At 40.2% G+C, this 14,422-nt stretch overlaps 3 protein-coding genes across 5 annotated transcripts in view; 2 read left to right on the top strand and 1 right to left on the bottom strand.

Annotated features, from left to right (window-relative positions):
• Positions 1-23: 23 nt before the first annotated feature.
• xk (X-linked Kx blood group (McLeod syndrome)) lies at positions 24-7,986 on the top strand. Its single transcript, XM_029458983.1, has 3 exons — positions 24-413; positions 4,161-4,423; positions 5,892-7,986. The coding sequence occupies exons 1-3, from the start codon at positions 169-171 to the stop codon at positions 6,815-6,817; spliced, it is 1,434 nt and encodes a 477-aa protein (XP_029314843.1). The 5' UTR covers positions 24-168; the 3' UTR covers positions 6,818-7,986.
• Positions 7,987-8,141: 155 nt separating this feature from the next.
• Positions 8,142-11,227, bottom strand: dynlt3 (dynein light chain Tctex-type 3). The gene is made up of 5 exons (XM_029459002.1): positions 11,081-11,227; positions 10,452-10,493; positions 10,230-10,353; positions 10,027-10,104; positions 8,142-9,261 (listed from the first exon to the last, which is right to left on the bottom strand). The coding sequence occupies exons 1-5, from the start codon at positions 11,105-11,107 to the stop codon at positions 9,185-9,187; spliced, it is 348 nt and encodes a 115-aa protein (XP_029314862.1). The 5' UTR covers positions 11,108-11,227; the 3' UTR covers positions 8,142-9,184.
• A 1,451-nt stretch (positions 11,228-12,678) lies between these two features.
• Positions 12,679-14,422, top strand: part of sytl5 (synaptotagmin-like 5) — a 40,148-nt gene continuing 38,404 nt past the window's right edge. For all 3 annotated transcript variants that reach the window (XM_029458968.1, XM_029458969.1, XM_029458967.1), the window contains exon 1: positions 12,679-12,827. The gene's annotated coding sequence lies outside the window, so the exon portion shown is untranslated. The remainder of the gene's footprint in view (positions 12,828-14,422) is intronic.

The following is a 14,422-nucleotide window of genomic DNA, read 5'->3' as shown; positions in this document are numbered from 1 at the left end:
AAATATCCTGCCTGCCTCAGACTAGCTGCAGCGGCGGCGGCGGGAGCCTGAACGAAACAACGCCGTCCCCTCCGGCGGGTGACTGACCGAAAGCCCAGCAGGTAGTCACGGTATGGATGCACGGACCCTGAGTGAAGCCGCATTCCCCAGATGGCGGAGTGAGTGAGGATGCGCCTCCCCAGTTCCATCTTTGTGTCGGTGTCTCTGTTCACGGCCGAGACCACAGCAGCGCTTTACCTCAGTTCCACGTACCGCTCAGCTGGAGACCAAATCTGGCAGGGACTCACGCTCCTCTTCACGCTAGTACCGTCCGTGCTCGTGCAGCTGACCCTCACCTTCATCCACCGGGACCTCAGCAGAGACAGACCGCTCATCCTGCTGCTGCACATCCTGCAGCTTGGACCCATCGTCAGGTCAGTGTTGGCTTGTTTATCTCTCACTAATGTTTGGTGTATAAAAAGCCACGGATACCATTGTGTTCACAATCACTTTCATCACGTGATGAAACGTCAATGTGTCCACGGGTGATTTGTGTTGGTGAAAACATGTCTGGCCTGTTTACGCATAAGCTTCTTCCAGATGGTTTGATGAATGCATTGCGCACATGATGTTGTTTTCATTTTCTCCGGCCTTTTGTCTGTCTGCACATGCTGGTGCAATGGATGCATGTCTGTGCCATGATCAATATGCTTATCGATATGTTCCATATAGCCACACAGCTGGCAGTCACTACTGTATGTAGATTACTTTCAATACAATCTCCCCCTCCACATTTTAATCATGTTCAGCTGCGTCTGATATATCCATGACTGCTCTGTCTGAAAGGACATTCAATCACAAGAAGAAGAAGCTGACATACTGTTTCACTCTGATCACACTGAACCTTTTAAACATCTGTTTTAAACCATTATGGCTGGTCTTTCTCTGTGTATACATCCATGTTGTAAGCCCCTGACTTGGAGGGACCATCTGCCTCAGCTATAGGAGCCTAATCCTGCCTGCATGTAGAACACCTCCCTGCTGTCAGACATGCAGCAGGACCATGTGATCAAATATACAAACCGCAGCAGAATGTGAATGAAAAGCCATTCATCTCTTGTAAAAATGAAATTAAAACTGAAACGATCAGTCGATTTAATTGATTAGTAGGCCTATATCTAGTTTGGTAGTCGATTAATCATTTGAGTCATTTCTCAAGAACATTTTCTCATTTCAGCTCCTCCAATGTGAGAATGTGCTGCTCTTTGTCTTCTTACGTAAAAGTTACCTGAATCTATTTTGAGTTTTGGGTTGTAAATTGAATGAAAGCATCATCTTGGACTAATGAAATTAAATAATTGTTAATTGCAGCCATGATAGTTGTATTGATTTTAAAGAAAGCTTTGGTACATGGTGCCATGTAACTTCACAGTAATTGTAGGAAATAATATAAAACACAGAGTAGAAAATAAAAAGTACATTAATAAAAAATAAGGTGCACATTTTAGCTCCCAAAAACTTTATTTGACTGAAAAAAGGCCTCAATAGACAACATTCAACACTGGTTACATCATTACATCACTGTATGTGCAATTCCTGAACAAAATACTTCATCAGTGCCTGAAAGAAAATTCATAGAAAACAGTCACAGTATTTCAGTGAGCGGACACATTTTCCTTCATAAAAAAACCCAGTTTCTAAGTTATTATTAAAATCTAAACATGCACTTTTCAGTAGGTCCAAACAGTTTAAGAACAAAATTACATTTTACAGTTAATTTGGGTTTTAGCACATTTTATAGACCATTAGAATATTAGACTCTTATATTTTATTCAGTCAAATTAATCGATTAGTCAATCAAAAGTCAAGTCAATCATAAATTCAATATTTGGATTGTTAGTTGCACTTCTGGCTTGTGAGTATAAACTTAGCCACTGATAGAGACGGTTATATTTCTGGCGACCCAGGGACATGCATATTTGAGTTTGTTTTCTTTGGTCGACCAGTTGAACAGACGTCACTCGCAGCTTGACCCTGCCTCGCCTGTTTCCCCTCAAGTATTTTCAGATGATAGCTGTTCGGGCTTCTACATCTTTTTTTCGTGAAGAGCAGATCTAAGAATAGTACACGGTCGCCGCCGGCTCCTTATCTCTAACAACACAACCAGAGAGGGAAATGTCCGTCTCTAGCTGCACTTCCTCTTCTCATCTGCACAAAACAACACTTCGCATAACATAAACATATGTCTTATCAGTAAGTGCCATACAGCAGTGACACTTCATTCCAGCTTTTTATCTTATGAGAAACCTATTTGTAATTCCTCACGAGTACGTTGGGCAAAATGATCATTTCTTCTTTCACTTCTAAACAGAAGTGGAGTTTATTCTGTCTGGTAAGGGTGAAAATACATTGCTGGCCTTTGACAAGATAATCTTAAAGTTAAAAGACTTTAATTATTTCTGCAGCTTTTATACTGTTTAAAGTCCCCCTCCACTCAAACAAAATGTCTCTGACTTCTAGTTACTTTACTTACAAGTAACAATACAGGATGATGTATGTGCAGAGTTTAATACTAGAAGACTATTCTCTGTGAGTTTAAAACGACTGGAAACCAATTGTAGTCCAATACACAACTTGCAAGCCCTGAGAATATAGGTTTTACGTCATCTTGCGTCCAGCAATTAAACTTTTTAATATACACAAAAATATTTATTGAGGTAATGTAACTATTTTTTGGTGGAAAAACATATAAAACACACATTATTACCTCCAGCAAGGAGATATGTTTTCTATTCGGTTTGTTTGTCTGTTTGTCAGCAGGATTAGAGAAAAACTACTGGCCTGATTGTCATGAAACCTGGTGGAAGGGTGTCGCATTGGCCGAGGAAGAATCTCTTACATTTTGGAGCGGATCCACGCATTAGTTTCCCCTTAAGGAAACAACTTTGGGCAGAGGTCTGCACTCACAGAGTTCCCATATTTATTCCATGCAGAGTACTTTTATTTGTCTTAAAAGGGGAAAATATATGTATTTGTCTCTTTTGCAGCTAAATGCTCCTTTTATGTTCACTGGCTTGTATCTAACTGTGTCTGTCTGCTGTTTGCTGCTGAGCGGGTAATACCAAGAACACAGTAATGTTGTGAGCTGGAAACCAAACAAAGAGCTGAAAGATGCTTCAAACCTTCGTAGACCTGAAGGAAACTCAAGGATAATCAATACGCAAGTAGCAAGCTGATCCATTGTTAACATCAAATTATTGATGATAGCGTCTGTAAGTTACGATTTTCTGTCTGTTGTCTGCACTTACTCCATCTACTTTAAACCATGCTGAACTCAGCAGAGACGCAGTATCTGACTGATGTTTATCTCTTCATTCTTCGATGAGATTTTGGTATTTTGTTTAACGTCTGAAAAGCTGCTGACAGACTCAAACTGACACTCCAGCTGATGGACAGTCTGCCCCTCAGGCCCCTCAGGCGTGAATCCTCCTGTCTTGCTGTTTTATTGGCACTGTGTATCAGCGCTCTGTATCAACACTCATCTTCTGGCAGAGAGCTAAATGCTGGCCAATAGATTTTGACGATTTTACATTTAAAAAAGATCCTCTCTAGCCTAACTGAGCTAGTGCTGAAAAATAACGCGTCATTCAGGCCTTTATTGAAGCTGTTGGTGTTCACTAAAGCACTTAGAGCTGAAACGATGAGTCAATGGAGAGAAAATGAATCTGCAACAGTTGTGTTAATCAATTAATAGTTTAAATCATTTTATCAAGGAAAAAGTAAAACATTTTTACATATGTTTTCCAGAGCTTAAGCTAAAGAGCAATAATGGTCTTTAAGGCACACTCGGTGTGGTCAGTGTCTCTGATAATAATCAGCATATGGTGAGAAAACTAAATCTAATCTGAGTATTAAAAGTACCCTCAGTAGAATTACATTCATCACACTCTACTTAAATGTTTACTTTCTGAATAAGCGTACATCTCAACAACTAATGGATGTGGTTTTAATGATTTTTCATTTACCAACATTCCTGTTTCCCTTAGAATGAATTGTAATTATTTTGGTGAAGTTTTGCTGCGAAACTAACGACATTCCCATCAGTCTGAGCTGTTCTTTGTGTTTAGTCTTTGATTGAGTCTGCAGCGCTTAATATTCTCCTGCTGTTGTTGCTCCTGCAGGTGTCTGGAGGCGTTCTGTATTTATGGCAGTGTGGGCCATGTGGAGGAGCCGTATGTCAGCATCACCAGGAAGAAGCAGATGCCTCGCGGGGGTCAGTCTGAGGAGGTGGAGCGGCAGGTGGGGCAGGCGGAGGGAAAACTGTTTACACACCGAGCAGCCTTCGCCCGCACCTCTGTCATTCAGGCCTTCCTGGGATCGGCCCCCCAGCTCACCTTGCAGCTCTACATCTGCGCCCTGCAGCAGGGAGTGTCCATCGGAAGAGGTGAGGAGGGGGAACATGTACTTTAAGTGTGTGTGAGACTCTTTCATTTTATGCTCACGTGTAAATGTAATCCCCCGTCCACAATCCACTGCTCCACCGTGATGTGGGCTGATCAGCCAAGTGCCAAGAGGATGGTGTTTTCATGAGTCAAAGTGGTGTCATGTGATATCGAGGATGGAAAACGGTGATTCCCTCTGCCAGTCGACGCAGATCTGTCTGTCCGACTATTTGTGGGAGCCAGTATTTCTATTCCCGGGAGAGATTTAGTAAAAGGTTCACACAAAGTCAAACTAGGACATCTGGTCGTCGAATAAGGACAAGATAAAATATGTTAGAAATACATAAATCTTACTTCCTCTGCTCCGGCGGTCTGACACTTCTATTTCACGCTTACCGATTTAACGGCCTGAATGTGGCGAACGGGAGCTTCAGGTCCTTTTTAAAGGAGAGTTTCACAAATGCCCATATGTACATTTAAAGAGTTTTTGCTTTCTGCGATCATTCCTCTTGTTCATATTGGCAATTAAGACACCTTCAGGATGTGTTGCCAATGTAAGTGAGAGGGGACAAAATCCACAGTCTCGTTTAAGTTTATCTGAAGCTAATGTGAAGCAGTCCGAGTTGGTCGGATCATTCTTCAGACACATCTCAGTCTTTTTACTTCCCAATTCCCTCCACTGCCTGCTCCGCACAGGGAAACACAAAGAGGTCATTTTGTACGAAGAAGACGGATTGATTGGATTAACTGCAGCCTCATTTTAACTTCATAATCTTTGGAATGTATTTATATTAGATTGTGTCCCCCATCACTTACACTGGAAGCATGTGAGGAAGAAGTCTTTTAACGAACAGGAGAGATAACAGCAAGCCATCCCTGTGTGAATGTTTCTATAAACACCTGAATGTTGTTTCAGCCCTCAGCAGTTTATTCATCAGTGAATACACTGAGCATGTTTTATTTATAGTAACTTTATTTATATATTATGTAGAGACAAGCTGATAAAACAAGTTAAAATGCTGATGTGCGGCTTTACAAGTGTACATTTCAATAAGGAAGTTGTAAAAAGACAGTATTATACTTGTATTTCTTTTATTATTCTGCTGTTTTTGTCTTTTACAACATTGAACTGTTCTATAATAATATTTTGAGTGCTTATCACTAAAGTTTTGTCAATTATTTCATAGGCACTATAGTAAGTAAGTAATAGTAATAGTAATCTTCCATGTATTTATGGTTCCTGGAAGCTTTAAACTTGGTTGTATAATTGACTAGATGAGTAGTGACACTTATGGTTTGTACTGATACCATGCATGTGGGGTATTAAGAACATAAGGACATTTTAAAAGCTGCTTAACAAAGACAACAATGAATGCATAGAAAGTCGCCCAAAATCTACTAAAAAGAACCTGAACCTGAGGATAGACTTGACGTTGTCCTCATATTTCTGTCTTTCTGCTTCACTGTCAGGCACACTGATGGTGATCTCCCTCCTGTCCATCGTGTACGGAGCGCTGCGCTGCAACATCCTGGCCATTAAGATCAAATATGATGACTATGAAGTGGACGTCCGACCCATGGCTTATCTGTGCATTTTCCTGTGGAGGAGCTTTGAGATCGCCACTCGTGTGGTGGTTCTGGTTCTGTTCAGCTCTGTGCTGCAGCTCTGGGTCCTGCCTGTGGTTCTGCTCAACTTCCTGGTTTTCTTCTTCTACCCGTGGATCCTGTTCTGGCAGAGCCACTCTCCGTTCCCTGAGAATATAGAAAAAACTCTGACCAGGGTGGGAACCACCATCGTGCTTTGCTTGCTCACCTTCCTCTACGCTGGCATCAACATGTTCTGCTGGTCGGCTGTGCAGGTGAAACTCAACGACCCGGACCTTATTAATAAGTCCCAGAACTGGTATCGCATGGCCGTGTACTACATGTTGCGTTTTGTGGAGAACGCTTCGCTGCTTCTGCTGTGGTACATCTATAAAACGGACTTCTACAATTTTATCTGTGCCCCGCTGCTGGTGCTGCTGCTGCTGCTTGCCTACGCCATCGCCATCTTCTTCATGCTGGTCTTCTACCAATTCTGTCACCCATGTCGGAGGCTGTTCTCCTCCAGCATGACCCAGGGCCTTTGGACCTGCTCCTCACTGCTCTGTCTCACGTGCAACTCTGCTTCACCACAGAACAGGCCGATGGGAAAGTCACCCAGCCCCGCCATACACACAGAGCCAGCTAATGACGGAGCCCACGACTCATCCAGCGACACCACAGACGACATGGCTAACGAAACAACGTATGACATGCTCAATGATACAATCTATGACACTCCTAATGAAATGAGCAATAATAAATGTGGTGGAATCAATGGAGACATTAACCACAGCGTATCCTGCAATGCTTAAAGCATCACAACTGTATGACGTGCCATCCAGAGAGACGGGTGGTTATCATACCCTCTGTAACCTTTTAAGTGCCACGTGAATCCCTTCGTCGAGTTGAGTTTACACTTTGAATCCTTTCATATATCCATCTCAACTCTGTTTTCTACAACTATCTACTACATCAAGCAAATGTGTTCCTAACTAGAGCTGTATTCTGACTGCAAACATGCAGTGTGTGTGTGGAAGAAGCAGAGGTGGTGCTCATACAGCCAAACCAGTCATCCTGCAGCCTTTACTACAAATAAAAACAACACCATTATACTTCTTTCGTTTTGGAGACTGTGTCCACTTATATGCTGCATTACTGATCACAGGGCGCCATGCATTTGAATTGATTGTATTTAGTATCTCTGTTTGGCATGGAGGTGTGCATGTGTGGAGCCTCAGATGAGGAGGGGGGGGGGGGTCTGTTTTGTACAGGTTTTTTTGTGAAACCCCCCTCTAGTTTTATGGCTGCAAGCAATCAGCTTTTTTACTCCTCTTTAAGAGCTTTATCATTAATACATGCTGCTTCTGTGATGTATTTGTGCTTGACGATGAGATGTGACTCTCCACACATTGTTTAAAGAGCCCATTCAATCACTAAACACGTTAACCGTAAAGCACTGACGTCTCCAAGCGTAATGTTTTTTGCACGTTTATAAAAAGAATTCAAGTGGCTTTGGTTCAACTGTTGAGCAGCTACAGCTGCTGTGATGTGAAATGCTTTGTTTGGATGCATTTGCATTTTTTTAATTCAAGCTTGTGTCATCTGTCAGCTCTGTGTCTGTGAGTCTAATTAGTTAGAATATTTACACCAAGTGCACACAAAAATAATTATATCCAATTGAAACACGTTTGGAATTGTAATCACTCTTTTGCTTATTTTCAATCTTTAATGTATATTTGTGTGTAAGAGAGAGAAGGTCAAAGTTGTTTGTTTTTGCACCTGCTCCTTTTTTTGCAATGTATCTGCAGGAGGACGACAACCTCAGATATCAAAAGAATTCTCCTAATGTTTGTACAAATAAGATGAGCCAAAAAAATACGAAAAGTCTATTGTACACATGGAGCATTCTCATAAAGAGCAAGATAAAGCATTACAAATTAAATCCTACTTAATCTAAATAAATTTATATTTATATGTGAAACTGGTCAGTACTGTTTTATTTTCAGCTGAGAAGCAGTTACTACATAAAGTCCTGGGCTGACCTCTAGTGGATGAACACCTGCAAAATGGTAACATGTCTCCTTTGTGTCAGTCTGCTTAGTAAATCACATTTGTTTTGTAGAGATCGACACTCGCTCAGATGCAAAAACTGGGTTTTTATTACATTTAATGTATGCACTGTAGATGTTCCAATAAATTAATTTATTAAACAGCCTTTATTAACTTAGTTTTACAGGAGAGTTCCAGGATTTCTAAGGAGAAAGTCTAGAAAAAGTGCATTAGTAGTGTTGACCATTCAACTCCATAATCCAGGGAAATTAACTTGTATCTGCACAGTTACAGACCAATCATTAAAACATTAATACTAGACTAGTAGAGACACTTTATGCAAGTAGGTAGCTACTAAAACACAACAGTTAGACATTTCTTAAATATCAAACAAACTTTTCAAGAAGGAGAGGAATAAGAGTATAAAGTCATGCTAGCGGCTCTGTGAGGCTGGACTTAATCACGCAGTGCTTTGCGCTAAATGCTAACGTCAGCATTTTAACATGTTCACAATGACAATGCTAACATGCTGATGTTTAGCAGGTATAATGTCACCATCTTAGTTTGGCGTGCTAACATGCTAACATTCGATAATTAGCTCTAAACACAAAGTACAGCTGATTCTGATGGGAATGCAGTTGGTTCTGCAGGTATTTGATCTTAAATCAAAGTCCTGAGGGGGACTTGAATGTGTGTGTGGCAAATTTCATGGCAATCCATCCAATAGTGTACACTGCCACCCCCAGAGCCTTGCTGCTAGCATGGCTAAAAACAAATCAAGTTTTACATCAGATAATAACATCTAAGATATACGGAGAGAAACATAGTTTTCACTTCTCAACATCGGCTGGGCTGACCAAAGAACATGAAATGTTTGAGGTGTCATTTCTTAAAGCATTGCTTCAGGGTTGCTTTCTGACCCTGGTCCCTACATGGAAACATTTTCTCAAGGAAACACAGCCTGCCGACTCAAACCACAACTCTTTATCCATTATGGCGTTATGTTGTTCACACCTGCGGGGAGAATTAAGCTACTTGTACATACAGAGGCCGGTATCGTCAGAGGATCTTCAGGGCTTCTTGGACACAGTGCCATTTCAAGCTTCAGACACGAGTGAGGAGAGAGCAGCTCACAGCGACACCGCAACAGCAAACACACTGACCACACAGTACATGGTGCGATTCTCCCACCGGACTGTGCAGCTTCCTGAAAGACACAAACAAGCACGAGAAATTACACTGTATTCTACATCAAATCCCCCCCCATAACTAATTCTAGTACTCAAACCCAGCAATTAGAGCTAGAATTAAGAATACATTAGTCAGAAAATGAATCACATTGTTTTGTACATACTATATGTATGCTTTACTATTTATTTATTAATTGTTTAAGTAATTTATTAAGTAAGAAGTTCAAACATTTGCAGAGTCCAGCTTCTGAAAACTGAAAATGTGTTTCTTTTTTATTGTTTTATGTCATAATAAGTTGAATATTTTTGGTTTTGGACTGTTAGTCAGACAACACAAGCAGGTTGAGGGCAGGACTTTGGGCTCTGTGGATATAAATAATAATAATAATAATAATAATAATAATAATAATAATAATAATAATAAATTAAAATCGAAAAGAAATTGACAGATTAATCAAAAAATGAAAATAATCAAATGCTAATAAGGCAGAAGACACTAATATGGGAGACATTTAAGAAAACCTGATGTTATAAACCCGTGTTTGGATATAGTTTATATACTGCACATACAATATACTGTATACAATTTCAAAGAATATATAAAATACTAGCATTTCTAAACATATTCCATAATCTTGTTCACTTCATTTAAAGAGTTCCTGATTTAAATATTTTTTACAAATGTAGGATTATTTTAAGTTCTTGTACAATGACAGAGAATGTTGGTCTAATCCTTAAGTAAGGAGTAAAAATAATTGTTCTAATTATATTTCATCTCTCACCATCAGTGGCCGTGTCCCAGTAGCAGGAGTTGGCTGTGTGGAGACCAGCGCCGCTCTTCTGCATGATCGCACAGTTTACTGCAAAACACCAGAGATCAGGTTCACTAAGTCAGTCACATATTTATGAGTCACATAGAAGCTCCACATGTTAACATTACGTCCTGAGGTCTCATGTTATTGTATATGACAGGCGGTTGCTTCACCTATGTATTTGAAGGGCCGCCCCTGTTTGACCAGGTGAGTCAGAGAGTGCTCCACTATACTGGCCGTCCACTGGTTCACTTTACTCTGGTTGTAATCTGTTCCACCAATAACACCTTCGACACACTGATATAAAACCACACAGAGAGAGAGAGAGAGAGGGTCATCCACACTCATCACATTAAATTTACAATACATTAATGTTTCCATTAATAAAAAGGTACCTCTTTAACTGAGACATTGACCTCATCGGCATTGAAAACAACCTGCAACCATCAAAGAAGAAGAAACATGGTTAGTTGGGTCAAATCCAAGCAGCTGTCTGCAGCAAGACAATCGTTTTCCTACTGCCTTTGTCCAATGGACCATTATACACGAGTACAAATGTCTAAACAATGCTTTGTTTTAAATCTTTACATGAACTCTACTCATTTTGTTGAGGCAAAACTTGCCTGCCCACATGGACTGCAGATGAAATAAGTGAATCAATGAAGAACAGGTAATAAAACAAACGTACAAACTACACATTATAGTATAAGATAAGGACAGCAGACAAACAGAAATGGAAACAAAATATATATAAAATACTACATAAATGAAGTAGGACCTTAATTCTGTTACGTTTCTTCATTTATACCTTTATACAACACGACTTATCTATTGATATTATAAATGTCGTTAAGTTATTGTAAATATAATGACAGTAACCACACCCCGATGGAAACACCCGTTAGCCTCCGGTAAATCACTAAGCTAGCAGGATTAGCTAGAGTTAGCTAGCAGACACGTCTTTGTTGTGTAAACTGCGAGTTCAATTAACAGTTCAATTAAATGTAATTCAAAATAATTTAACCTCATCTCCAGAATTATATTCCTCCATCGTTACTCGTGATACAGAGGTATGTTCTCTTTCTTTAATATCGCCGGGTATATCCTGTTTACTTCCTGCTGTTCAGAGTCAGCGCGTGAGGAAAGACATGTGCCCTCCTGAAGCTGCTGACTGATTTAAAGATGTCGCCTCACTGCGGTGACGCCAGACACTACAACACCAGCGTCTGTCAACATGAACAATACTGTAAACATCCGTCTTTCTTTATCAGGATGAAGGTTCAGAGCAGCTTGAGGTCGTCACAAGTTCAGGTTTTGGTTGTGTTAATGCACATGGCAAACATTTTGGCAAGAGTGTGAGTTAACTCTGTAATAAACTATGTAGCCAAAATACCCATAAGTACAAAAATGTCCTTTTTAAACCCATTAAACCCACATTTTTTGATACCATGGCCATTACAGCAAACACTTGTATATTCTATTATATCAGGCTTTCAATCTACAGCCCTGGCTTCAAAATTATAGTTTTTACTATGTTCCACCAAAGTGAGCTATTTTCCTGGTTTCCACTAGGGTTATTGCTGCTGTATTATGGAGCACTGCAGTGTGTACTATGTATGTAAATGTTTTCCTTTTTAATTTTTCCTTTAGTCCTACTTTTATATATTTTATTCTATTGCCTATTTTATAGTTTATATTCTATTCTAATTTAAATATTTTGAATATCTAATTGTGCAATCCTGTATTGTTTAATGACCATAGACAATAACAAAACCTTGAATTCTTGAATCCTTTAATAAAATATGTTTAACAGTTGCATGAAACCACATTACATTTCATGAGAAATTACTGAAAGGAACTCCTGTTATAACAACAATAGTATTGTATGTTTTTATTTTAATTTGATTGATTATTTATTTAACATTTGCACAGTGGATTATTCACCGATGTAAATGCACGAGAGTGACCTAAAATCCAGTTTTTCATCGTCTCTGGACTATAACATAGAATATATCATTAAAACACATATTTAAATAAGACATAGGTATGCAGGGTAATAATAATAAGAATAAGGGGAATATAATGATGGCACAGATAAGATGTGTAATGCACAACAACATTTAACTGCAATGTTGTCTACTTACATACATAAAACAAAAGAAACTGTGCCACAATAAAAGCAAGAAAAGAGGCCACCATGAAAGACCAGGTCAGACTGACAATAGCACAGGCAAACTAGCCGTATTGATCTGGAATAAGGTCCTCTTATTGCGTTTCTACCCTATATCACTATCTCTTTTCACAGCCCTGCTTGCCAGGTTGAGTATGGCCAACACGTTTATTTCATACAGTGTTAAATAAACTGTCACTCTGCAGCAAAGCTACAGACTCCCAGAGGATCTGAGCAGGGAAATCCAGAATACATAATGTACAACCAGTGACAATAGGAGTTTCCCTGAACCTATTTAGAGCCCAGTACTGCAGTATATGAAATTATGACATGGTCTAATTGGGTCATTAAATGTAGGCATGAAACACGCACACACACACACACACACACACACACACACACACACACACACACACACACACACACACACACACACCACGCCCCCTCCTGTCGGGAACACCCTGGCTGTAGATATCTGCCTTCAGACGGTGCCGAGGCGCACCCACCGACACACTCACGTACGGTCCCCTGATCCCGGGACGCACTCTCCCAGCCTGTTGTGCTTCCTTGCCGGCTCCCCGCCGCTGTCTGCAGCTACCAGGTAAGACACCGCCGCTCTGCAGGTCAACCGGCAACACACCGGGACACCAAACACCACCGTGCTTCTCTGGCATATGGCACCGTCAGCCCTTGCTTGCTTGTCTCCAGTTAATGATGTTTGTCTTTTCCTTATTGTTTTTGTGTTTTTTTGAGTGAGGGGCAGTCTGTCTGTCCACCCTCACGACCTCGGAGGATTCGTCACACATCAGCGGGATCAGACAGCCCCACTTCCCTTTAAAGTTAAGCGCGTTTGGGCAGGTGCAATGCAGCAAAAAGCTCTTTTTCTTGCCTCTTGTTGGCTCCGCTGGTTTCGACGGAAGATGAACCTGCAGTCAACTCAGTAGAATTTAATAATCTGCTGATATAATGTTGCGTTAATTAACTTGCTGACTGGAGATGTTTGAGAGATCATCATGTATGAATATGGGTGGATCAATTGATCACCTGCTGGATTTAATGAGACTTTACCTTTTCAAGGCATTTTTAAAGCTTGAGGTTAATCAATATAATGGTCCTATAATATGTCAGTTGCTAATAAATGATGACTGTGGAGTCACCAGGATATCCCAGAGTTTTTCAGGGAAGACTGGTGTTACTGAAGAGGTGACAGACACACCGAGATGCTGTGTAAATGTCTGCAGAGCTGGTTGTCTGGCTCAATGTTCTGGAGGAGCACCAGGTGTCAGGAACACTCTGATGAAGCAACACACTGACCTGATTGCAATTCAGAGGTGTGTTTTTTTTGTGTGCCTCAGATTAGTTTGTGTTACGCTTGTGTTTGATGAAAAGAATTGTGAAGCTTCTTTTGAAGATGTTGTCAGCAACAGGATTTGAAGCCTCATCAGGAACTAGAAGTCCTGATAGGATGGTTTGAGACTGGAATACATGATGCATGCAGGATGTATAAATTACATTAGGGTCGTTTGGCTGACTGGATTCTTTTTTCAATGACTTTATAGCTGCAACTATCTCCGATCATTTTTCTGATGAATTGATTAATCTAGACTAGTTGTCAGTCTCCACTTAAAATTTTAATCAATTGAAGCTCAGATTAATATCAGATTACATGTGGACTAATGGACTAGTGGACTCATTTACTGTAGTTATTTGGCAGCTCCTGTTTTCCAGTTTGTCAGACTGGCTTCTGGCCAACGTGTCTACTTACACTGACAAAGGAGCCACAGACAATATTTAGCCAGTGTTTTCATCCTTCAAGTTTGTGTTTTTAAGACTGGAAACAGCTGTAAATGAAAATAAATCAGTTGTGTTAATGAGTTAAAATAACACCCATGAGTTCATACATTATCATTAGGTCTATTAAGAAGCCCTGTAAGTGGATGTAATATTAAAATAAACAGCATCTTGAAGGTTTGAAGTATTGTTTTTACATCCCTGACAAATTTTACATTGCTGTTTTTGTACACCATGAACATCGAGCCTTTGCTGCGTAAGACTTTCTGCCATACTATAATTTGTCATAGTGACGCTTCCTTAAATGGGTTCATTTAGCTCCTGTAAGCAGTAGACGCAGTATCTGCTGAGGCTGTTTTGTCATTGTCACGGGGAGAATGGCTTCCTAATAACAACCAAGCGTTT

The sequence above is a fragment of the Cottoperca gobio genome, chromosome 21 (assembly GCF_900634415.1).
Source record: "Cottoperca gobio chromosome 21, fCotGob3.1, whole genome shotgun sequence".
Classification (NCBI taxonomy): Eukaryota; Metazoa; Chordata; class Actinopteri; order Perciformes; family Bovichtidae; genus Cottoperca; species Cottoperca gobio.
Note: the sequence above shows the minus strand (reverse complement) of the source record. Positions and strands in the feature narration are given on the sequence as shown.